General features: G+C 46.0%; 1 protein-coding gene across 1 annotated transcript in view; it reads left to right on the top strand.

The window, feature by feature from the left end:
• RYR1 (ryanodine receptor 1) overlaps positions 1-27,238 on the top strand; it is a 1,073,089-nt gene that overhangs the window by 389,590 nt on the left and 656,261 nt on the right. Inside the window, exons 29-32 of the mRNA XM_078661091.1 lie at positions 12,577-12,941; positions 15,023-15,155; positions 16,167-16,327; positions 21,939-22,104. Coding sequence (XP_078517217.1) covers positions 12,577-12,941; positions 15,023-15,155; positions 16,167-16,327; positions 21,939-22,104 — 825 coding nt within the window. The remainder of the gene's footprint in view (positions 1-12,576; positions 12,942-15,022; positions 15,156-16,166; positions 16,328-21,938; positions 22,105-27,238) is intronic.

Below are 27,238 nucleotides of genomic sequence, written 5' to 3'. Positions count from 1 at the left end.
TGCAGCCATTCCATCAAAACACCTACGTCTTCTGCGGCTCGAAGTTCATCAGATGCTCCTCAAGGGGGCCATAGAGCCGGTTCCCTCCGACCAAAAAGGACAGGGATTCTACTCCAGGTTCTCCTGGTAAGGAAGACGTTAGAGAAATGGCGCCCCATTTTAGATCTCAGGGAGCTCAACACCCATCTCATCTCCCTGTCTTTCCGGATGGTTTCTCTTCAAGACATCCTGAGGCTGATCAATCTGGGGGATTTCATGGCCACGCTCGATCTCGAGGATGCATACTTTCATGTACCGGTTCACCCAGCACACAGAAGGTTTCTACGCTTTACAGTAGCCAAGAGCCACTTTCAATTCAGGGTTTTACCCTTCGGACTGCGCTCTGCCCCAAGGATTTTCACAAAGGTGCTGGTGCCAGTAGCAGCATTCCTGCGAAGAAATCAGTTTAGAATCTTCCCTTACCTGGACGACTGGTTGCTGATGGCTCCGTCCAGAGAAGCAGCGCGGGACGCTGTTCAGGCTTGTACAAACCTGTTTCAGAATCTGGGACTCACGTTGAACAAGGACAAATCATCTCTGGTCCCATCCAGGAAGGCACGTTTCCTGGGAGCCATCCTCGACTCAAAACTCTCAAAAGCCTTTCCGACCATAGAAAGGCGGGAAAAGCTGCAAACCATGGCTCTGGACTTACGAAAAAGAAGGTGTCTTTCAGTACGCCGCTACAAGTCTCTGCTGGGGGTAATTTCGTCATGCATATCCCTGATTCCTCACTGCAGACTGCGAATGCGTCCTCTTCAGGAACAACTGGACATTCAATTGAAACAGGTTCACAGATCATTCGACGACAGGGTTACCGTCACTCCGACAATGAAAAGAGCGGTCCTGTGGTGGACGGACCAGAGAAACGTGTCCCAATGTCTATCCTTCGTAGGCGATCTGTTTCCTCAAGTAGTGACAACGGATGCGTCATTGGATGGTTGGGGAGCGGTGATGCAAGACCTGCATGTCAGTGGCCATTGGTCTCCTCGCGATCGTTGTCTCCACATCAATCTACTGGAGCTCAGAGCGATAAAACTAGCTCTACAAGCCTTTCTCCCTCACCTAGGAGGTTCACGAGTTCTCATCAGGACGGACAACACCACGGCCATGCATTACGTGAACAAAGAAGGAGGAACCAGGTCTCTCCCGTTGTCGCAGGAAGCTCAGGAGATCTGGGAATGCCCTATCCTTCACGGGATGTCACTGCAGGCAGAACACTTGCCAGGAGTTCTAAATGAGAATGCAGACAGACTGAGCAGGTTATCTTCAGTCAGTCATGAGTGGGAACTAAACCAACAAGTTCTAGAAGAAGTATTCCCCCAGTGGGGCAAACCGGCCATAGATCTTTTTGCCACGCTGACCAACAAGAAATGCTGGTCTTATGCAAGCAGGATTCACCACCGAGGATCATTGGGGAATGCGCTTTCGATAGCCTGGTCTAGGACATTTGTTTACGCCTTTCCCCCCATTCCACTGATCCCAAGGCTTATCAGGAAGATCAAGGTGGAACCATGCAGGATGATCCTGATAGCTCCTGCTTGACCGAGACAGTTCTGGTACACAGAACTCCATCTGTTGTCGCTAGCTCCTCCTCTTCCCTTGAGGACTATTCCAGACCTTCTTACAATGTCCGAAGGACAAATTTGGCATCCGGATCCACAGTCATTCACCTGACAGCATGGCTCCTGAGCAGCGAGAATTTATGAATCTCCCCATCTCGAACGAAATTAAAGAAGTCCTCTCCCAAGCGGGGGCTCCTTCCACGAACAGAACATATCGCCTTAAATGGAAGAGATTTTGTATTTGGTGCACGAGAGAAAAAATTGACCCCTTTTCTTCGAAACCTCATCAGCTTCTGCCTTATCTCTTATCCTTGGCTAAGTCTGGGCTGGCCCATTCATCTATAAAAGTACACTTGGCAGCAATTTCAAGATACAGACGGTCTGAGTCTGGACCTTTGTTGTGGTCCTCCAGAATTGTTAAACAATTTTTAAAAGGCTTGTTTAGGGTCTATCCACCAGTGAGGCCTCTGCCTCCTACTTGGTACCTAAATCTCGTCCTCACTCAACTCATGAAATGCCAGTTTGAACCAATTCATCGATCAGACATGAAGTTCCTGTCATGGAAATTGGCTATCCTTCTTGCCCGCACATCGGCAAGGTGTATTGGGGAGTTGCAGGCTCTCACAATCCAGGAGCCTTTTCTACAATTCAAAAGAAACACAGTCATCTTGAGAACTAATCCAAAGTTCATACCCAAAGTACCCTCGGACTTCCACTTGAACAAGCCGGTTATTCTTAAGGCTTTCTTTCCTCACCCAGCTACACCAGCGGAGAGATCGCTACATTCTCTGGATGTGCAGCGATGTTTGAAAATTCTATTTGGATCGCACCAAGGGATTTCGAAAATCCTCCCAATTGTTTGTTGCTTTTGGTGGTCCGAGCAAGGGTCTCCCTCTGTCGAAGCAGGGGATTGCAAGATGGATTACCAGCGCCATCCTACATTGCCATTCTGCGGCAGGTAAACCACTGACTGGCAGGGTTCGAGCACATTCCACAAGATCAGTGGCGTCTTCAACAGCCCTCTTGGTGGGGGTACATATTAAGGACATTTGCAGAGCTGCTACCTGGAGCAGTGTCCACACCTTTACTAAACATTACTGCTTGGACTCCTTGCAACAGGAAGATACGGCAGTGGGCCTGCAGGCCTGAGGAACCTCTTCCACTAATTGGTGAGCTTTCCTTTCTATCCCACCTTTCGTAATTTGGCACATTTTGTATCTTTTTGTCATGTTGGCTATTGCAATGTATAGATTGACACAAAATGTGTTTTCTTATTGCTAACTGCTTGCTACTCTGATACAAAAGCATGGGAATCTATGAAAGTTCCAAAACTGGGGTAAGAAAACAAGTTACTTACCTGTAACTTTAGTTCCCCAGTATTGGTAACTTTCATAGATTCCCATGCGCCCACCCACCTCCCCGGGGAAAGCTCAGCCTTCATCAGATATGGTGACTGTTACACAACGGCTAAGAAAATCTGAGGCTCTGAGGTTCCTTCAGGAGGGTTCTAAGGGGTGAGGCTTTTCTGATTGGCTGATGCCAAAGTTTGGTTCTTTTACACAAAGAGGGTGATATGCTACAAAAGGGAATGAGGCCCAGGCCTTTTTTCTTTCTCTTTTGTACCTACTGCTATGTTATTTTAGTTACCGAGACTCCCATTCCGACGACGGGGAATAATACAAAAGCATGGGAATCTATGAAAGTTACCAATACTGGGGAACTAAAGTTACAGGTAAGTAACTTGTTTTCTTATCCACCACAGCACAGCAATTCACCCCAACCATGGATACAAGATCGCAACACAAAACAGGACAGACAGGCAGAATCTCCATCATCCTAAAATAATCCATCCAGTGCTCCATTACCTCAGTAAGCCCTATCTCTATCAACATGCACTCAGCCCACAATCATCACTCAAAAAACCTCAACGACTATGCAGTCCATGCAATCTGGAGCAACCTTGGACTCTGCCCTCACCACATCTTCATCAAAGGACTGTGCCCCATCAACGCAGTGCTTATCCTTGTTCTGAATAAATCAGTCATCACAGCCACCTACACGAACACCTGAAAACAAACCACAGTACTCCCACTCCTCAGGAAACCATTGGCAGACCTGAAGAGGGGAGCCAACTACGTGCCTATCTCCTTGACACGGTCTCCCACTTCATTCCTATCCAATTACTGCACAAAGCCAACATCCAAGGTTCCTCACTTCGCTGGATTTGCTCCTTCCTGACAGTCCGCACCCAGACAGTCAGGCTGGCCCACTTCACCTCAAATCCGTCAACCTCATCTGCAGAGTTCAACAAGGATTCTCACTCAACACAACTCAGTACAGTGCCTACATGATACCACTCACCAGCAGCATTCGCGCCATGGAATAAACACCATATCCTATACTGACGACACTCAGCTCAAACTCTCCCTCTACAACCAGACCCCAAATACTCACATCAATTTATTTGCCTGCTTGACCCAAGTCTCCAGATTAATTAAAACTAATTGTCTTAAAGTCTACACAGTCAAGACGGAAGTAGTACTCTTCAGGCAAAGACCCCTCACACGGGGACTCCACCTGGTGGCCTGCTGAACTTGGACCTACACCCCTTCTGGAAACCCACGTGAAGAGCTTTGGAATAGTAATCATTAACCAACTCACTAAGATGTGCCAAGTGAATCTAGTCTCCATCTCCTGTTTCCACACACTCCAGAAAATCTTTAAATGGGTCCCCACCAACACTCGCAGAACCATCACCCAAGCTCTCATCACCGGCAAGCCGGACTATGGCAACACACTCTGGTGGTATCAATGCTTAGCTGATCAGAAGACTCCAGACCATACAAAACTGCAGATAGGCTCACCCTCAATCTCACATTATTCCACACCTCAAAGAGCTCCACTGGCTCCCAATCAAAAAACAAGTACTCGTCAAATTTCTCATGCACACATACAAAGTCTTACACAGCATTGGTCCCACGTACCTCAGCAACCGCATAAACGTCAAGAAAGCTACCAAAAACCTCAGTGCTTCCTCCTCAATTCTTGTACTGTGCAAGATACCTAAGACCTGGCTCTTCTCCAAGTCCCGATCATGGCTTGGCCCATAGAGCTGCTGCTTCTGCGCCATTTTGCCTTTACAGGTGAGTTGTGTGTCATACAAATACACATATCATAACATAACCTGACACTGGTGATCCCTTAGATCGAAAATTGCTGACCTCTGAATCACATGACATTAAAGTTTTGTTGCTGTAAAGCAGTATCATGCCCCAATATTTTATTATCAAACAATCTCACCATTTTATTGGCAAAAGCAATTTTCACAAATAGGTGGTTGAATCTGATTGTACCCTTGATTATCGAGTAAAAAAATATTGTGGCACACTATTGTGGTCGTCAAATTATCGAGGGACAAAACATCCAAAGGTAAGTGCACAGAGGTAAGTATAGATTTACTATTCCTAACTGTACATCTAGGTAATTTGAAGATATACATATATATCTTCAAGGTACCTAGATATGAAGTAAGTTATAGAAAATCTCTACACACTTACCTTTCAATATTTAGTCAATGATTTTAGTACCCCACAATATCCTGACCTCAATATTCAGGAGCCATACACCTTTGATTTCCAGGACTCAGTTGGAAGCTTTTTTTTTCATTCTAAATGTTTTCCTACACTTTCCACCCTTTACTTTAATTTCCAAACTTCTCCAAAATATAAATAAATGGAATCATACAAAATTCTAGTGGTCCATCCATTGACAGCACTGATTTATGCATCTGATGAAAATGATGGCAGATGCAACCATCTTAGTCAGAGTAGAGCCTAACTTGTGAAAAGAACTAGTATTGCACCGAAATCAGGTTTTGATTTTTTAGACAACAGGACTGCTGAGGAGCTAGAGTTTGGTTCTCTTGACATACTTAACACCTATAGACTTATTTTAAAGATAGCCGGAGAACAGGCCATGTGAAATACTTATGCGCCCAAGTGGAAGAATCCACAAGAGCCAGAATCTCTATCCATCAAACCACATGAGATTCTACCATAACTCTTGTTCTTAGCAGAATCATGCATAATTTATCCCTCTATCAGAGTTCAAGTAGCAGCAGTTTCCTATTATTAGAGACCCAAAATATTAATGAAGATATAATGAAATTACAATGTCCACGGTTGCGCCTTTGTGTAGTTGAATACAGTTCTACGTGCATTGATTAAACTTACAGATCCATTCTATGGTCTACACTAAAGTTTACTTGTCGTAAAACAGCATTCCCCTGTCAATAACATCAGAGTCACACATCTGTGACATCTAAGTGAACGTCAGGTTTTTGCATTTTGAGACCTTTATCTCACATTGAAAGACAAAGTTATTTTTCAAGTAAATTGATGTATCTTTGACCAAGTATAAATGTCTTTCATTTCAATGAGCAGTTTAAATTGCCAACACCTTTTCCACCTCAGACAACTACAGCACAAAAGTTCCTAAACACTTTTTACATCAAAGGCTGTCTAAACTTTTACCAGGATTAAATGTCAGATTTTCAAAGATCAAATAAATTATTTATAACTGTTGGAGATGCAACTAAGTGTCCGGATTTATTGAAGTAGGATGTTGCTAGAAGACAGCTTGACACCTTAATGGCAGCTCATTTGACCAGAGGTATCGCAGCAACTAGAGGTCTAATTGCTGGTGTCTCCCTCATGGATATATGCAGCCCCCCAATATTGCAATCTGTGCATACCTTCCCAAAGTATTGCTTCCGAGAGGAACCTGCAAGGCCAGAGATGGCTGTGGAACAGGTGGTGCTAAAAGACCTTTGAAACAGGTGAGCTTCTGTCTTGCTTTCCACTATATTTTGAGCAGCTGCTTTCTAGGCAGAGTCCGAGCATGTGAATCTGTGAAAGATCCAATTTTGGAGCCGAAAAGTTACTCCCAGTAACTGCGGTCCTCCATCTTTGGCATCTTTAGTGGATTGGCGTGCATGCTCTCTACTTCCACTTTAGTCAGTCACATTTATTCCTATCTGATAGGGAGATATAGCTGCAGATTCCTTATCATTGAATTTCCCACCGTCGGACTGGATTCAGAAGATTTTTCTTGGAGCAATACGCCTGCGCACCGGTAGGTGTCGCCGGTCATCTTCACGCAACGTCGTAGGTGCCGTTGTGACGTTCACATCACCTATACAGGCACCACCTCGGCATGCTGACATAATTTATTTTATATCCGCGCCAGCCTTCGCAGATCCGTGAAGAGAGCTACCCTGTCACTTTTTGACAGCCCATTTTTTACATTTTGTCGACCCCTTTTTTGGTGTGTAGGTTTTTCCATCACATCCAAGAAGACTTCTGGTTTTGAGCCATTCAGCACCTGTCACTGCGCCATGTCAGTGACGGACCCACACCTGGTTTGTCCCTGGTGCCTGGAGCATGAACATGACTTGAAGTCGTGCTCCGACTGCCTGACCATGGCTCCGAGAGGTTTGAGGGAGCTATCTTTAAAGCTGCTTGCGACCTGGCGCTCAGCACAGCATCATTCTCCTGGGAGGTCTCATTTACATTCCCGGTCGAGAGGATGGTCCGGGCACCACTCCTGGAGTGCCAAGTCTTCGTCCTCCCACTCGAAGTCATCAAGTCAGTCAGGTACGAAGCACAAGAAACATAAGAAGTCTAAGCATTCTTTGATGTCTCCCCATCCGTCGGCTGACGCAACGCAGGAGTCTCGGCACTCTAGGCCTTGTTCCTCTGAACCTGCACCTGGGTCAGCTCTATGCCTCCCAGCCTTCCCAGAAGCCAGAGCAACCCACGCCCAGCTCAAGGAATTTTATGATACCATGTGCTTCATATTTTGGTGGCTACTCCATACCGGTGCACCTTCGGGCCCCAGAGGCTCAAAGGGGGCTCCATCGTATTCCACGCCGTCAGTTCTGGAGCCAATGACCCCCCCCATGGATACAGGATGATGCCGGTCGTACGACTGCGACCTTCTATGTGCCGGTCCCGACGCCGAGACACCAGACGCTGTTGTCGCCCACCAACGGTGCCAGCCCCATTCTTATCTCTGACGACCCAGAGCTAGATCGTGCCTACTGATGCAAATACTGGGGTCAATTGAACCCTTGGGCTCTAGTTCGCTTCCTCAGCCCTGTTCCGAAGGGCTAGGAATAGAGGAAGATTGTGAGGGTTCGCTGGACCCTTTACAATAACAGCCTTATGAAGAAATAGACTGGTATGAGGAATTGAGTGAGGCCAGTGGACTGGATAACTCTCCAGATTCTGGCCTGCTTTCTCCACTACCGTGGCTATGGAGGAGGGAGCATCATGTGCTATGATGGTGCGAAGGGCAGCTGAAGTCCTGGGCCTTCAGCTCGCTTCCGTGGCAGTCAAGACGAATATCTTAATGGAGGTCTAGCAGCCTGGTGTCTCCTCCTCGGAACCCTTGCTGCATTTCAACAAGACCTTAACTGATGTCCTAATGGAAACCTGGTCCAAGCCCAGGAGAGGGGCTCCTGTGAATAGGACAATTGACTGCCACCATCGCCCTGCACTGAGTAACCCAAATTTCCACACCAACCACCCTACCCCCAAGAGCTTGGTGGTCCAAGCCTCTACCTCCCAAGGTGCGTTCCCTTCCACACCCCCTTACAGTGAATCCAAGAGGCTGGATAATTTGGGTAAGACATTTTTTTCTTCCACCGGCTTTGCATTACAGTTGGTGAACACCGCATGTTTATTGGGGCACTATTCCCAAATTATGTGAGAAACGATTCTGCAGGTGCTGTCATGGGTCTTGGAGGAGGTCTGGGCCATCCTCTCCCAAGCAGTATCAGACAGGAGTGATCCGGCAAAGTTCACCATTTGTTGTGGTCCCGAAAGAACCGAGTCCCTGGGCAGAGAGATTTGATTGATGGTGGCTGTTCGATGCCACACCTGGTTGAGGACTTCTGGCTCTTCAGGGGTTGCCCAGGGCTCTCTCATGGTCTTGCTCTTTGATGGCACCATTTATTTGGAGACAGGACAGACATGGCCCTGCAGCACTTTAAGGACTGATGGGCTATGGACAAGTCCTTGGGCCTCTCAGTGGCCACTCGTCCCCAGTGTGACTTTCGCCCCTTTTATGACTACAGAATGGACTTTCAACTGCGCCAGCCATACCCCAGCCACAAGACGTCATAAGTTCAACAACCTCGGCGCGGGCTTGGGCATGCCATGTTCTGACCCAGTGGGTCGGGCGACCAGAGGCCGTCAGTCCACCACACCCTCTGCAACCTCAGCCTCCAAACCTTCCTAGTCCGACTCTTAAAGACCATACAAGGCCAGTTGGTGGCAGGATCAGCTATCACCTCCACCCCTGGCAGAACATCACCTCAGACACGTTGGTCCTCCAGATAGTCTACTCCCTCCCGGCCTCCAACTTACGGCCGGCTGATGGAGGATCACCTGACTTTGCTTCAGGAGGAAGTCATAGAAAGGCTTCCGGCACTAGAAGTATGCTGTGGTCAGTATTCTTGCTACTTTCTGATCCTGAGGAAGGAAAAGGGCTTGTGCCCTATCCTAGACCCGTCCGTCCTCAACTACTTCCTTAAAAAGTAAAAGTTCAAGAGGCTCACTCTAGCTCAGATAATGTCTGTCCTGGACCCAGGAGACGGAGGGTGGCGTTGGTCTTGCAGGGCGCCTATTTTCATATTTTGGTCCTGCCTACTCATCAGCGCTACCTGGGGTTTATGGTCGACCATGAGCCCTTTCAGTTCACCGTGCTCCCCTTGGGCCTTACCAGCACCCCTAGGGTGTTCACCAAGGTGATGGCAGGGGTCGCAGATCATCTGCACAGACCAGGGGGGCCAGTTTTCCTCTATATATACAACCTGTTGAAGGCAAGCTTGCCCCAGGTTGTTTTCTCCCACCTCTAGACTCTAGCATTCACTAGGGTTTACTATGAATGTGCCAAAGTTACAACTGACTCCCTCTCAGATGCTCCTTTTCACCGAAGCTGTTCTGGCCACAGTGCAGTTTCGGGCCTACCCTCCCGAACGGTGAGTCCAGGATACACAGGCTATGATACCGATGTTTCAGACTCTATCCTGGGTTTCGGTGAGAATGACTCTGAGGTTGCTGGGGCTCAGCCTCCTGCATCCTTCTAGTCACACATACAAGATGGAATATGCCGGCCTGCAGTGGCACTTGAAGTTCCAACGGGCGCAGCATTAGCGGATCCCTCCAACGCAAAATGGTCCAGATCACTGAGAGAACCGCACAGGACCTGCAGTTTTGGCTAACCGACTGCGATTCTGTTAGAGGCAGACCCCTGTCCCTTCCCCAATCAGACCACACAGTAGTGACAGATACGTAATTTATTGGATGGGGCGTCCATCTGGGAGAGGTGGAGATCAGGGAAATCTGGTCTCCGGGGGAATCCGGACTCCACAGCAACTTGCTGGAGCTCCGAGCGATTCGCTTGCCATTAAAAGCCTTTCTTCCTTCAATCAAGGGCAAACTGGTTCAAGTGTTCACAGACAACACCCCCGCCATGTGGTACTGCAAACAATAGGGTGGGGTGGGGCCTTGAACCCTTTGTCAAGAGACCCTGCATCACTGGATGGTTCAACACCTGGCAGGCTCTCTGCAAGCCAGGGTGGACAAACTCAGGTGTCGACGCCTAGTGGATCATGAATGGCGTTTCCATCCAGAGGTGGCACAAGGTCTCTTTTAACAGTGGGGAGAGCCTTGGCTAGATCTGTTCACCAATGCAGAGAAGGCGCAATGTCAGCAGTTTTGCGGGCTGGAGTTTCCAAGGCGGCTTTCACTCTGAGACGCTTTTCGTCTTGAGTGGAGTACAGGACTTCTATATGCCTATCTTCCAATACCACTCCTGTCCAGAGTGCTCAGGCAGATGAGGGGCATCCGGTCCCAAGTCATTCTTGTGGCGCTAGACTGGGCACAGAGAGTCTGGTATCCCGAGCTTCTCTAACTGAGCATCAATCTTTAGATCAGACCGCCACTTCAGAAGAATCATCTGTCACAGCAGCAAGGAAGGGTCCTACACCCAAACCTGTCAACTCTACACCTTCTTACATGGAGATTGACTGGTGGCAGTTGATAGCATTCAACTTTCCTCCCGAAGTCTGTAATTTTGTTTTGGCAGCCAGGCATCCCTCTACCAAGGTTGTGTACACCTGCCAAGGGCACAAATGTGTAAAATATTGTACAGAAAGGTCTATTGATCCTCTTTCTGCTTTCCTGTCTCACGTTGTGCTTTTTATTTTGATACTTGCCCAGCAGGGCTCAGCATTGGGCACTTTCAAAGGGTATCTTTAGACCCTGTCTGTCCTCCTGAGACTCCCAGACCAACCATCATTATTCAAATCTTCCAATGTAAATAGATTCTTTAAAGGACTTGTACATATGTTCCCCCCTTCTCCTTTCATTATGCCTCAGTGGGACCTTAATGTGGTTCTCACCTTTCTAGTATGCGCTCCATTTGAACCCTTGCAGAATTGGCCCCTCCGGCTACTTACTATCAAAACAGCCTTTTTTTGTGGCACTTATATCTGCCAGGAGGATGAGCAGATTGCAGGCTCTGTGATCAAATCCTTCTCTCCTGCCCATCTTCCCTGATAAGTTAGTGTTTGGCACGAGGGTCTCTTTCTTACTGAAAGTGGTAACACCATTCCATGTGGGGCAATCTGTGCCTTGCCCACTTTCCACTCTCCTTAGCACCCCTCTAAAGATGAGAAGGAAATCCACCTTCTGAACTCAAAAAGAACGTTGTTGTACCTTAACCACACTAAATAGTTCTGGGTGGACGGCCAACTCTTTGTGGGGTACGTTTAAACAGAAAGGTCGTGCAGTGCAGAAGAGGACTAGCTCGCGATGGGTCATCCTCTGTATCAAAATTTGTTACGCTGTGGCAAAAAAACAGGCTCCTGAAGGCTTAAGGGCTCATTCCCCAGAGCTAAGACTGCCACCATGGCATTGCAACACAGAGTTCCAGTCCCCGACATTTGTCAGGCAGCAACATGGGAACCCCTGCACATGTTTACCAAGCACTACTGCCTGGACAGTCAAGTCCGCAGGGACAGCCTTTTTGGCTGCTCTGTCCTTCAGGACTTCCTGGTCTAAACTTGTCTGCAGTCCCTTCACTGGGGATGGTATTGCTTGGGTATCTATTCAAAAGTAAGGTATCTGCAGCTAGATTTCGCTATCAGATGGACAAGTTACTTACCTTTGGTAATACCTTATCTGGTAGAGAAATTATCTAGCGCCAGATTGCTAACCTACCCACTCATCCTCCATGCACTGTGGACAGGGTTTTAGGGTCCGGTCGGATCCCTTTTAGGACCCTTGTTGATCAAAACACACCAATGTCAGTGCACTTCATGGCTCCGTGCTACTGGCGTGTAAAGTTGTGAAAAGTAAGTCACGTCAGCGCGCCAAGGTAGTGCCTATATAGGTGAAGTGGAAGTCACCACAGCGAGGACATCGCTGACGACATCACCGGCGCGCAGGGATATTGCTCCTTCCGATCCAGTCTAACACCCGGAAAATTCAAAGGTGAGGAATCTGCTGCTAGATCACTTCTCTACCAGATAAGGCATTACAAAAGGTAAGTAACTTGTCCTTCAAGTCATGATAAAATCATAGCCATGAAACCCTCAAAGATGAGTGGAGCTCACAGTCTCTGCTCCTCTTTGGTTCAGGTTTATGTAAACTAATGACATGGGCAGGCTTTCCATATTCAATATTAAGTGATTGTTCATTACCATTGTTTTTTGATGTTTTTACCACTGTTGTTTAATGTTTACTACAGAGCCTTCCAGCCTGAGGATGGGGGCTTGTTCGAGCATGTGAATGTATGAATAATGTGCTAGAGAATAGCAGACGGAGAGAAATATGTTTTCTTTTTAAATATTACTTATTGACTACCTTGCTCCTATACCTGAACAACTAATTTTTGCTATTGACAGGTGTCTAGGATTGACGGCACAGTGGACAACCCTCCTTGTCTAAAGGTGACCCACAAGACGTTTGGTTCTCAAAACAGTGACAACGACTTGGTCTTCTACCGTCTCAGCATGCCTGTTGAGTTTTATGACACCTTCAAGGTTACCCCCGGCACCACCCCACTTACTCGCACCATGACCATTGTGGAGGAGGAAGTGCAAGATGTTGATATGGATTCTGAGTTCGAGGTGCTGAAGAAATCAGCTAGCCGCAAGGAGGCTGATGCAACCAATGAAAAAGATGTAACCAACAAGGAGCATGCCAAGGAACTAGCCAAGCTGGAGAATGAAAAGGATGTGACATCAGAAAAAAGCAAATCAAAACGAGGGTGAGTGAAAATATTACAGCCAACCGTCATTCTAATACAGGGGGTGGAATGACATCACCTTGTTTTCATAGTGAAAGGTAAGGTCAGTTAGAAGGATCTCAATACCGAAAACCTTCCCGATTGTGTTGGCAACTGAAATTTGTAATTGAGAACACAATGGCTTCAACTCATGACTTTATGCCCCACGTTACCCGAGTGACTACATTTTAGGAAGTTGAGTAACTGAAGGTGACTGGAGTAGCACACTTTTATCCTTTGGAAACTGAACCGCCAACATTTTCACTAAATATTATATTAAGCAATGCCAACAATATAGCCACCAAAGGCAGAGGCATTAAAAGAAGGCTGTTTGGTAGCGGGGAAGGATGGATATGGATAATCCAGTGGGGTCAGGTACAATACCCTTATTTCTGTCCTCAACAAACCCTCACTTCCCATTCTATCCTAAATATTGGCCTCTCACAACACAGCTTTACTCCACCACCTCTTTGGAAAAGTCAAAGTTTCTACTAGCCCCATTACTGGACCCACTGGTAAACAATACACCAAAATGTGTAAATAAATTAAGTGAAATAAATAGACCAGGAACTCTCATGAGTAAGAAATAGTCAAATACTCTTTCTTAGAGGTAACTCTGTTATACCTTCAATAAAAAGTGTCTTCTTAAGACTGTTTTGGCCAGAGACCCAAGTTTCTTAAGTGCCTTTCTAGGGCTTACAAAAAATGATCACAAATAGAATAAAAATGTAAACAACATTCTTAAGGACTTCCAAGGATGTTTTATCTGATTTGCCACCTTATGACGAAAGGCGGTGCAACCTTTACTGCGGTAGTCTGTGCTGCAGGAAACCATCTCTGTGTGATTGGCTCATACCGACTACCAGGATTAGTTGACATTTACCTATTTTATTTCTAAGCCTCCAAAACTTACATTATAAGACTACCACAAAGTTGGTAACCCAGGACATGTCAAATGTTCAGATTCCTTTATCTCCCAATGGAGTGATGCTATTTCTTGTTACTTCGAAAAGATCCTTCCAGACTAAGTCCGCACTCAACCCAAATTTACCTAAATCATTCATCCCTTCCCAGCCATCGTGTTTTTTTGTGCCTGGGCAGATGATGTGTGCCCACTGTCTACTTCCACAATATCCAGCTAATGTTATGTTATTCTTCTAGCAATCCTTTATCTGCTGATGTGAAAAGTTTGTTTTCAGAACTATGGTTGTTAAGAAAGTATACGCCCTGGAAGACTACTTGTAATTGGAACCTAAACTTTCAACCTCTAACCAACTTACACATTATTTTCCTTTACTATGCTTTCGTTATTTCGACACAGGGCTAAATGGACAATGGGGCACAGTTCCACACATTAGGTTTTAAGAGAGTAAGCTCAGTCAACATAGTGTGTAATAGTGATAGCTCTCCTGTGCTGTTAATGTGGAATATGACTCGTTACAACGCGAGTCATTACATCGCGTGCCATTACAACTTGGTCATTACAACGACCGCGTTGTTACCACGCAAAGCCATTACTATGCAAGTCATTACATCGACTATCAGTAGATGGCACGCTGACATTAGAAATGTATAATTTACTATTCCAACTCCAGCCTACATAACAGTAGGGAAGGTGTTGGAATAGTAAACTATACTATTCCTAATGTTAGTGCGCCATATACTGCAATTCGATGTAATGACTTGCGTAGTAATGGCACCGTGGTGTGATGACCGTGATGTAAAGGTCGTCTCCTGTTAATTTGAGGTTGTTTTATATGTAGAGGGAGGGAATGGATTCCATCGGAACAGTAATATAATTGAGATACAAATTCTGGGCTCGATTCACAAAGGTCTACTCGTAATTGCCCCTTCTGAATACCAAAAGTGGTAAAGTTCAACTTTTGGTATTCACAAAGGGCATTTACATGTAGCAAATGCCCTTTATGAATAAGAAAAGCCGTAAAGTTAGACTTTCTTCTCAGTTTACTTTAGTGAATCGGGCCCTCTAAGTCTACCTCTGACTGATGAGGATGTACCACTTTGATTCTGCGTCTTCCTGACTGAGTGTGCTCTTTTCCTAGTTTCCTGTTCAAAGCTGCCAAGAAGGCCACTTTTATAACACCGCCGCCTGTGGTGCCAGCAATGCCACGCCTGATCAAGGACGTGGTTCCTGATGACCGAGATGACCCGGAGATCATCATGAACACCACCACGGTGAGCAGCTACAAGGGAAGGGCAGTACAAGGGTCAGGAAGATTCTGGGACACTCTGCATTCATGCTGAAGGGCAAATTTAGGGCAGTTTCGATAAAACTTTCTGATTCAGTGAACAATGTGCTTGTGGGCTATCTAACATGCTCTTGAAAAGTAAACTACAGAAAAAGAAATCACTAGCTTTATGATAAATTTCTAGTATAACATTTTAATAGCCTAATTTTCACAAATGGGATTACACAATTCACATGGGCCTTTTCATTTCTCCTTTCTTCCCTTTTGATTCTTTCACCTCTTAGTCCCTTATTTGTGCTTTCAATGACTCTTCCTCTGCAACTCCCTTCCAGCGTCAACTTATTTCCTCCAAACCTTCCTTCATCTCTTCCCTCCTCACCTCTTTCTAACCCTTTTGCCTCTCTCCGCCCCTTCATTAGTTACATTCAGCTCTTTACCTTTTCACTGTGGCTCTCCTTCATTCACTCGTCCTAGTTTTGCGACATTCATTATTTGGGTACAGTCTTGTTTCATGTTTACTGGGTGCAGCGTCCATTTTATAGCTGTTGCCACATTAAAGCACGTGACCAGGGTCATATTGTGACGGAAGATAGGCCCAGGCACCAAAACAAATGGGGCCCCTATTAGGGAATTAGGCAGCTCAAAAAGGACGGCCATGTTTGCAAATTGGTGCAATTTTTAACTCGTAAAGATTTGCTGTACCTGTATTTCGCTAGATATGAAAGACTGCGTGCATTTGAGCTTGCTGTAGGCAATATTTGTTTTCATCTCAGGGAAATCAACAGTAAAACATATTACAAAACAGGCCCACAAACAGGCAGCCAAAATAACGGGGCACACTTTGACCTGTCCGACCAGTTCTTCGGGCACTGCCTTATTACCGTATAGGCGAGCCCCACCCTGCACGTGGCTGATGCCATCTGTGGTCAGTGTGGTGCTCATGAGTTGGTTTGGACTTGGAATCTGATCTAACTACCTCTCTCTCCCGCCTTTACAGTATTTCTATTCTGTCCGTATCTTCGCCGGCCAGGAGCCCAGTGGCGTCTGGGTTGGCTGGGTGACTCCGGATTACCATCTCTTCGATCTGAACTTCGAGCTCAATAAAGTCCGCACAGCGACCATCACCATGGGGGATGACAAGGGAAACATCTTCAACAGGTAAATCACTATTAAGTAAAGTGAGTTCTTTAAGAGCACAGAATTAATCTCACGTGTAGAACGTGATGCTCTATTTTCATACATGCTTGAAAAAGGTAGAGCTTTCAGTAGTGAACTACTTGCTTCAACCCACTCCAGGAAGTGGTTTTTGAGAAACCTCCATGCAACTTTGTAAAAGTCACTATGTTGTTAATGTGTGTTGTTCTGTTTTATAACAAAAAATGGTTGAAAATGCTTCAAAAACTGGGGTTGAAGGAGATGAAAATCTGCAAAACTTCTCACTTGAAAACTCTTGTGCAAAAAAATGTGTTTGACCTGTCATCATTTTTTGTGAAATCCACTAAATTTGCAAAAGGGTGCCTGGGCAGCTGTGAACTGTCATGGCCCTCCTTCACAGTTCATAAACTTGAGTGTGATGGAGAAGCATGACAGCTTTTAGCTGTCTCTCTGTCATGTTGGCAATGAGATAAAAGCAGAGGTACAGCCTTGGGCTGTCATAGGCCTCCTTCACCATCATTTTCTTAGGCCACGTCGAATTTTTAATTACTCTAGTGAAATTTGCCCAATTCTTAAATTCACATGTGCGTACCTGTATTTTTTGCTCATATGACTCTAGGGGGCTTATCTATGAGCCCCTGCATCACTTTTGCGCACCAGCAGCGTAAAAAATGCACCATGTTGCGTCATATTTACAAAGTGACGCATCTAGGTAGATGTGTCACTTTGTAAACCCCTAGGTCACATTATATCTGTGCCAAGTATAATGTATGCAGGGTGGGCGTTCCGATGCAAGTAAGCCTCGTAGAAGTGACACAGTGAAATCTATGAGATTTCACTGTGCCACTTTCAGGATGCAAATGCCTCAATATCTTACGCCGTCCTCACAGCAGACGTAAGACTGACGCAGGCACATTCGAAATGGAATTTGCCCATGTGAAAAGACCCATTGTTGAAGTTGCCTCACTTTTGTGACACACTTCAGCAATGCATCATTTTTGCGCTTACAGTTACCTCAGAAATACTAACGTATCTGTAACTCCTTGCGACATGATGCGTCGTACTGTAAATATGACGCATCCAGCATGTCGCAAGGAGGGTGCAATGAAAAGTGAAGCATTGCTGTTTTCACGCAGCTATGGGTCACTTTTCATAAATGAAGCCCCTAGGTTTCTTGAGAAAACATTTCAATGGCAGACATTTTCTGCTTGACCCAGTTCCCTGCCAGTACCTTTGGTCACTTTTTTACATAAGGGAAGCCATCGCACCCAAATCTCTTGCAAACCCTATTTGCGCAAAAATTGTTTTTGGTATCATTTTTATGCCATTAAAGGAGGGCTATGCCAGGTAACAGCTGCCCCTCTCATCTCTTTTCATTTGCGAACAGAAAAGAAGACACCTGTGAACTGCTACAGCCCTCATTTACCCTAATTTTTCTATCGATGAAGGAGGGTTGTGTGGTCTATTTGAAAAGGAGTACAGATCACAGGACAACTGTGACATTGTCTCAGCTGTCCATTACTAGCACTGTAGTAAAGGTGAAAAAGGTTTTGACACCGGGCCCTCTGTCCTGTCGAAACCTGTGCAAATCCCAGGGAGGGAGCAGTTAGGTACCCTGTCTCCATCCTTTACTTTTTGCTCCCCATTCCTCTTGGATATATGTAAGAAGCAACCATTAAACCACTGTCAATTATGACACCTATTTAACTCTCTTTGTCTTTGTGTGTGTGTGTGCTTGCTTGTGTGTGTGTGTGTGTGTGTGTGTGTGTGTGTGTGTGTGTGTGTGTGTGAACAAAGCCTGTGTAAGGCTGAAACACGTTGGTCCGAGCTGGAGAAGTAAAATAAACATGTGCTGTTAAACCTTGAATCCTGAGTGCCGCATCCTTGGTGAAAAATTGCATGATTTGGGTCTGGATCCGGCCCCTGTGCAGAGCACCCACAGTTTAACGCGCGGAGTCGAAGGATCACTTTGGACAGATATATATATATATATAAATATGTCATCCAAACCTTCGTTTCGGAAATACAAAAAAAGGCGCTGACTCCGTGGGATTCTGTCAAAGAGGAGTTTTTATTCACCCAACGATGATGGCTAACGCGTTTCGGCGGTACAACCGGGATGGTACAAAATGGGATTCAGAGGTACTACTTCATTCTGTAGGGAAGTGCCCTTTGTGCATGGTCACCCCCACACCTTTTTCCCCAGTGCTGATGTTTATGCCTCTGAAAGTGCACTGGAGCCTGCAATCCAGGCCCCATACCAGTGCTCTTTCCCTAAAATATGATACATGTGAGTTGGTAACCCCAATTGGCAAGGACTTTAACCCCCTTATAAGTCCCTTGTAAGTGGTATCATTGGTACACAGGGCATGGGAGTTAAAGGAGTCACCAGGGCCTGAAGCACTGATTGTGCCACCCTTAGTGACCCAAGTAAACAGATGACAGCAGCCCTGTCATTGTAGACTGCATGGGCAGTGCAGACTGCTCAAGCTCGACTTTGCCCTTTCACGAGTGGCAGTCACAGCACTATTTTTAATATATGCCAGTCACCCCTAAGGTAGGCCTCCTGAGCCCAGGAGGCAAGGTGGATTATATTAAAGGTGTGGATATAAGTGCAAACTTATATGACCCTTTAGTAGCATGTGTTCATTAAGGGCTACCATAAGTGTTCAGGGGGCCATAGGCTAACATGGGCTGGTACCTGAGCACCGCAAGGTTGCCAGTTCCATAGGGTCCCACTGAAATTGTCATGTTTGGTATCAAACAACTCATCTCATGAAACCTGAAATGATTCTCATGCACCCGGTTGACTACCTTAGAGGTTACCACCTGGTTGCCCCTGTCTTTCCTATGCCTGTCTGACAGCCTGCAGCTGCTGCCACGGGGACAGGAATCTGACCCCCCTGCTGGGAGGTGTGAACACTCCCAGAAGTCAGAAACAAATGCCTTCCTGGAAGGGAGGTGCCATCTCCCTCTCTGACAGGTGGCTAGTGAAGTGGGACATCAAGGAGGTGAACTTCAAAGCTTCCACCACCTCTTATATGCAATCAGGCTGCCTCCAAAAGGAGAAAACAGCCAACCCACTGCTATAAGCACATTTGCACCCAAGCAGATGGGGAAATCAGGTAGTTAGGAGGCGTGCGCCTCCAGAAGATTAGCCACACCCCTAAGGTGGGGTACCTGGTCTGTACAGAAGAGGATGGGTTCTGCCATTTAAAACATTGGCAAAATAGAGGGTTCTGGGTAGAAAAGGTTGCACTGCCCCCGCCCCCCCTCCCCCCGGGTGTGGTCACCTCGGGCCGAATCAGCTGCTGGGGCTAGCAGGCTTTTGGCTGCTTGCACCCACACTGCTAACAACTCGAAATCTAGGATTTAGGGGCACCCCTGGCACCAGAACCTCAGATCTGCTTGAATTGCAACTAAGGGCAAAGAGGAAACCTGTGCAAGCAACAGGGCCTTCACAAAGTAAAGGTGCGATAATCTGTACCTGTGCCAACCACCCTGCAACTGCACAACTCATCCTGGACCAGAGATCGTTTCCAAATGAAAGAGGGACCTCTCTGTAAGTCAATGGCAACTGCAGAACTCCCTTGCACTAAAGGTACTGTTCCCCTGCAACCCCCAGGTAAATCGCACTCCTAGAACCAAAGAATCACTGGCCATCTGGCCCGTCGAGGGATCCCCCAAAAGTAAAAGGTCTAATACATTATTGGAAATGAAGTCCTGAACTCCAGCAAGTTTCAGGCAGCGACTTTTTATCCCCCCGCCTCCAGGGCGTTGAAGTAACTAAAAGCTGTGTTTGCTGTGACCAAGCCCTGTTGGTTGAAAGTCGGGCTACCACTACCTTTATTCGGCGATACAAAAGGGGGTTGTGATGGACGGAGCACCTGAACCAATCAAACACTCACACCCAGTCAACAGATCTGGGTTTAATTCATCACCGTTCTTTAGCCCACTCTGCCACCCCAGTTCAGACATGGCCATATGCAAATCAGTCTGCCCTGTGCCTCTTGGGAACAGTCCAGCCCGAACTGCCAAGCCATGCCTTCCCTGGACCAGAATCAAGCTTCCTAGGACCGGTTTCTGGCATTTCAGCCGTCTTCAGCCAGGCTTGCTTGAATCCAGTGGCAAAGTCGAGGGAATCCTGCAGCATCTTCAACATGCCTCCTCAGTGTCCCCGCTGTTGAGATTCTGCATCCCTTGACCTAACCAGCACCGTCCAAGCTGAGAAACCAGCACCCTAGGCTCCCGTTTCAGCACCAGGGACAGCCAGGACAACTCTGCACCCAGGCCCTTGAGCCAGATAAAATTCAGCTGACTGTCAGAGCCTGGTCCTGGGATCCACATCACCTTACCCCCAGTGGCTTCCACTGGACTTGACCTGCAAGTGACCAAGTGCCACTAGTGTGTTTTTCCATTGACCCCCAATGTTATCCTTTTACAAGAGTTAAATGCACTGATTTATTTTTCCTTTTAAAATCCATACCTCCGGGTATAGTTATCTGATTGTCTTAGTGTCAGTGTCTAAATTATATAAAAATCTGCTCAATTTATATAAATTAGTGTTGGGTTTCTTTCAAGTTATGTCAATTACTTATTTTCCATGTTGGTACTCTGAAATGCTTAAAACATGTGCCTCTAGTTAATCCTAACTGCTCTGTGATACAGTACCAGGACTGAGCTAGGGATTTATTAGTGTGAACCCAAAGGACCTATTTGGGGTAACATGAAGGTATTACATAGTGAAGCTTACCACGGATTTCTACATAATACTCCACTTTCCTACATATTCCACTCCTGGATATGTGTGGCTTGTGACTGAGGTGCAACATTTTTTTCTGACACTCCCTAAGGATTGGCACTAGAAAACTGTTCAAAATCAGGGAAACTCAATGGATGTTTCCCCAATACTTCTCACAGTGTTCCCTATTGAGGTACAAATGGCATGCTATTAAATCTCTGTACTATGAAGGCTCTTCCCTTCTTAAGACCTACAAAGCTTATGGACTTGAATGACTTTGCCACTTCTGCCTGTAGTCTCCGCTCCCCTTCCTATTGCTTATCCAGCACTACGAAGATTTCATGGTTTTAGAAGTGCTTTTCGAAAGCAACAAAATAAGTTGGGAGGGGATGTGGCGTAACGGCTAGAGCTACCGATTGTTAAACTAGAGAACCAGATTTGAGTCTCAGAGTCGGCTCAATATCCTGTGATTCTGGGCAAATCGCTCAATCTTCTGGTGTAAAAAAACAAAACAATGTGACTGTCTGTAATGTAATTGGTGCTCATGTAAAGCGCTCCAATACCTTCAGGTAGGGTTTGTGCTATATAAAACTGCAAAAAAGGTTTTTTGTATAACTAATGTGTATTTTCATACATCCTAAAGCTTTCCACAGCACATTATAAGCAGAAGGTTTATTCAGAAACATGTTCTCCTGAAGCGATGTCACTTTATACTGATAACCATTACTCAACTTTTCTGGCAAAGTTATTTTTGATATAAAAGGCAACACTTAACTTTATAGATAACCATTAGCAACCTCTGATATTACGATGAATGTCACAGAGTACTGCCAGCGGCTTCAGCCTAATCATTGTATCTCTTTCTACCCACAGCATTAAACGGAGCAATTGCTACATGGTCTGGGGAGGGGAGTTTAGTAACAACACTGGGCAAGCTCGCATAAGCAATGAAGACCTGGTAATTGGCTGCCTTGTAGATCTGGCAACTGGCCTCATGAACTTCACAGTCAATGGGAAAGAGATCAACACTTTCTTTCAGGTAAGTGGTGGCATGGGTATTTTCCAGAGGTGTTTCATTAATATTGCAGTAGGTAAAACAGTAATCCTTCAGATTTATAAATAATTAAAACTTGGTCTGAAAATGTTGAAAATCCTTATATTTATTGCAGTGATTTGCAACTCAGCTGCAATTAAAAGTTGAAATCGAATTTATTATTCCTTCTTTCTGTACCTTTCACAGCTGGGAGAGATATCACAGCCACAGGGGGGCGTTTGACTCTATAATGAAATACAAAGCAAAGCGTGAAGAGATGGAGAAATCATGGCCTAATGCTTGGCATTGTAAAGGTGTTAGAGTTATAGCTCTAGGTTTAAAGACTTTGAGGAAGTGACATATGTAGTTTATATAGGTGAGGGTCTCATTTATACTTCACCAGGCAACTTGGTGGAGACCATGGCCTTCGGCTCTGAGAGGATACTGTTAGCTGTGTTTCAAGATCCATGCATCAGCTCATGTTCTGGAAACAGAGCAGAATGCCACTCATGCACTAGGGTGTTTTTGACTTTGCTCAGCATTCTTTTTTATATTTTACAAAAAGACTCCCCAGGTAGGTTGTGTTTCTGCATGTGGTGTGCCTTCATTGTTTTTCCTACCCGGAACCACTGTGCTTTCCATGCTTTGCTTGATTGCCTTAGGTGGGGCAATTTAGTGATTGTTCCCGCCAACATGACCCAGCGGTTCTGTGCTAGATGGACCAGTAGGTCAAGGAGTACTACCAGTGGAGCCTAGGAAAGCTGCACTAGCAGCATCCCTGCAGTTCCATCACCTCTAAATTGGTAGGGAGCACCACAAGGTTCGTGGAGTGTTCATCTGTCATCTTGTGGTAGATGCCTACATCCACCAACTGTTACATGGCCTTCAGAATGCAGACTGTAAAAAAACTGTAGAAGATATACATTGTCATCTTCTACATTTGTTTGTAAAAATGTTTAATTTTCATTTTCCATTACAAGTCTGTACTAAAAGGAGCATGTGACGTTCAAGATTTAAGTATTGCAGAAAATGTGGTGGAACCATGTCTGTGATAGATTCTCATGGCCATTGTCTGTGTGGTTTGAATATCTCTGATGATAACTGTGATTGTGATTCTTGTCTGTAGATGCACCAACTCAGACAAAGCATATAAAGCATTCCCAACCACCTACTCGCTGCCATTTTCAAATGTGCATGATTTGTCAGGTATGAGAGTCTGTGAAAGCCAATCTTCTGCTTTCCTTTCCATTGCTGTTTAGTGTTAGTTTGAGTGGCGGCTGCCACCGAGTAGTACGGGTGCGGCGGAGGCATGGGGGGATAGAGAAATAAATAAAAAAGTTACAATACAGCCGGTGAAGAACACACAAAGTGCGCATGACGGTTTGGCCGGCCCAAGACGGCCGACCAAACCGTCATACGCACTTAGGTGCCCCAACCACTCCTCCCCTGCTGGCTGTGATGACAGCCAAGCCACGCTCCACCCCATAAACATGCTTGCCAATGGAAAAATAAAATTATATTAACATAGTGTTATTATCATTTCATTTTTCCTTTTTACACTGCTCAAAGAGCAGTGAGGCGACGCTCCTCCACCTTAGCAGAGGATCCACCTCTGATCAGTATGCCAGTGCGCATGTTTAAATGATTTCGCATGTCTCTGTGTACTGCTTCAGTTTCTTGTGTAAAGATGAGGCCTGTGATGCTGAGATAAGTGAAGTGACTGTGGCTGCACTTTTGCCCCAGAATAGGATAAACCTGAGGAACAGATAGTCTAAACCATTTTGCGGTCGCCGACCCTGTGATTCACAAAGTCACAGAATTTGTAACCACAAAACGATGTATGATTATGTACTAACCCCCTTTTGCAAGTTTGAAAGGCTTTTCTTGCTCTCAAAACATTTTCTGCAATTTATCACAAACCTCAGTTAGGAGGGGCCCTCAAATGATGTCCCCTACTAATTGTGATTCACAATAACATGTCAACGTTTTGTGATGTAGTTGAGGGGCAAACCACTGCAAAGTTACCAACACTTCAAACAAGATGATAAAATTCTCAGCAAGGAAGATGTACCCAAGGGACAGCATTCCCTGGGGACAGCATCCCCTCTGAGAATAGTGTTCTGTGGCCTTCGGGCAGGGTACCACTGTCTGCTCCCTCCAATGTCTTTCTAAAAGGAAACCTTTTATTTTTAAAGTAACACCTCTTCCTTTAGGAACATGATCTGCTCCAAGAAACAAACAATTCTCTATTGAGAATGGAAAGTCATGGATGGAGGTCTGCAGTCTGTCACAGGGGTTGTAAATAGCCACCTGCCTAATTCATATTCATTAAGGAGGTCGTTTTGTTGCACCTTTGAATGGACAGTACAGAATTGCCATACTCTATGTGTGATCTGACTGTTCCTACATTGGCCTCTTTGATCAGACAAAATTATGAAGATTTGTATACTCCTTATGAACCATGTTTTAAAGCAGATTCTGAATATCACACTAGTTCCAGAGGTGTTGCGCTATCAACACTAAAGCACTCTTTTTCAATGTTATTTCTGTTTGTGATGATGGACTTAGCATTAAATATGGTAGATCCAAGATGCAGCATCAGTAATGCCTCGCGTTTCCTACTTAGACTGTTAGTCGTAAGATCTGGATTTATAAAACGTAGTGGGAAGAAAGCTTCTATTTTTTAGGAAGTGCTGCCTTCCGAAAGACTGATCTTCATGTGAAAACATTAACCCCTATTCTTAGGGTGCCCACAGTGATGGCTTTTTGGCACAAGGTATACAAAAAAGACACAAGATTGAAAACTATGGTCACAGAACCAGGAACCTCTGTTTCAAGAGAAAATCCGAAAGCAGACTTTATACCAATTTCAGTTGTCCAAAATAAAATTCTTCACCTCTGCTTCAGCATATTCCATTTCTGGATCTCTACTCATCAAATAAAGAATGAGAAAAAATAGACTGAAAGCCGTAAATGAGTCTGCCTTGGAATTGAAGAGTTGCTAGAGTACTTCTCAAGTACCGTGGTAGAAGATACTCCTGCTAGCCGGTTGAAACAAATCACGAGAAGGATCTGCAGCAGTACCAACATCATCAGTAGCGAAGGCCAGCCAGAAACAGTCATCAGCAGACTGCAATGAGTTCCCAACCAGTAGGTGTGCCAAAGGCAAGCCCGTCTGTGCCCGTCCGCACCTGGACCGTGCTCAGCACCAGGAACCCCGGCTCTCCCTCCATCCACAGATACTCCCAGCCCAAACTCACCACCCTGGACAACAGACCCCATAGGAAGAATTGCGGCCACACCTCTCCTCACTCCACATCAGGACCCTTCCCTTTTCGCCACTGCTGCTTCTCCTGCAACACAATTACAGCAGTACACCCTACCTCCGCAACCACTCCAGCTACGACCTCCCCTGCCAACTCCCATTCCTTCTCAACGTTCGATCCCTCTGCAAGCATGCAACCAAGATATGGGACACCCGCAACGCGCTTACTCCAGACATCTCTTCCTCTCAGTAACCTGGCTCAACGCTGCCTCTGCACTCAACATTGCCGCTGCCATGCCCACCAGCTACGAGATCGTTCACAGTGACCAAATCAACAAACACGGAGATGGAATCATCATCATCCACAAAGAATCTATCCACAGCTCTACCATGACTGATGACTGCTCAACTCCCACTGAACACCTCCATTTCCAGCTCAGATATATGACATAAACACCATCAAAGACATCCTTGCTTACAGATCCCCAGGACCACCCCCTCCAGTTTCTGTGACACCATCCCCGATTTCATCGCTACACAAGCCATCGACACAAACACTACATTTCCCTCGGACACCACAATTTCCACCTTAAGGACCCCAATGATGCTAACTCCACCAACCTAATGAACAGAAAGCATGAACTGCATCAGCCTAAATCAGATAGTCATCAACCCAAAGCACATCGCAGGGCACTCCTAGACCCCATCTTCACAGCCAGCAACAGAATCGAATGCAGCCTCACCTCTGAGTTCACCTGGTCAAACCACATCATCATCCACTTCACTTACACCCCGGCCCTAAGCTGAGCCACCAGACCAACTAGCATCTCTCACCGCAGTTGGAAAAGAATATCCTAAAGGCAATGGACCTGTGCCCTCACTCCTCCCCCCACCCGACAACTCCTTGGACTTCCAGCAGGCTGTCAAAAACTTCACCTCCTGGATCTCCAATAGCGCAATATCAGCGCAATCTCCTTTTCCTGCTCTTTCAACCTCCGCATCATATGCAAGTTCTTAAAGTGGCTCCTGGTTTCCACCAGATGGTCCGTGTAACAAGCCCTCGTTACCAGACGCCTGGACTATGGCAACGCTTTGTATCACATCAAACCTCATGAAGAGTCTGCAAATCATACAGAACTCAGTGGCTAGACTCATCCTGCACCTCTCCAGAAGGAATCACATCACCCCCCACCTGAGTAAACTCCACTGCCTCCCTGTACACATAAGATGTCACCCACTCCTACAAAGCCCTTCACAACCGAACACTGAGTCGCCCCCGCAAAACTCACATATCCAACAGATGCGCCAAACAAGCTAGCTGGTACGCACCAGAGCTAAGGACCTCGAAACGCAACTGCAAACAACTGGAAAGGAGATGGTGCACCACCAAGGAGCCCACTAACCGAACTGCCTACTGGAACTCACTCAACCAGCACCACAGACTCCTGAAAGACACCAAAATGAACATCTTAGCTAACCACATCCAAGCCAGCTCCAACCTCAGCAAGGAATTCTTCAGCATCATCAAGGAATTCTCCAATTCCTCAGCATTGTAAAACAGCATCACCTCCTCCCAAGACCTCTGCGATGTCCTCGCCGACTACTTCCATGATAAGATATCCACTATCTACAGAAACTTCACACCCCAACCTGCCACCCCTGACATCAGCCTACTCAACACCACAGGCACCCCCAGCAGCCACAAGTTCACCAGATGGTACCAGCGCACCCCCCAAAACACCCTGACATCATTCGCTCAGTCCACTCAGGATCTCCTGCGGACCCCTACCCTCACCACAAGTTTAACTCCAGAATCAACAACATCACTAGCAAACTCACCACCATATTCAACACATCCATCACTTCAGCTACCTA

The sequence above is a fragment of the Lissotriton helveticus genome, chromosome 9 (genome assembly GCF_964261635.1).
Source record: "Lissotriton helveticus chromosome 9, aLisHel1.1, whole genome shotgun sequence".
Classification (NCBI taxonomy): domain Eukaryota; kingdom Metazoa; phylum Chordata; class Amphibia; order Caudata; family Salamandridae; genus Lissotriton; species Lissotriton helveticus.
The sequence above is the reverse complement of the archived record's forward strand: the minus strand, read 5'-3'. Positions and strand labels throughout refer to the sequence as shown.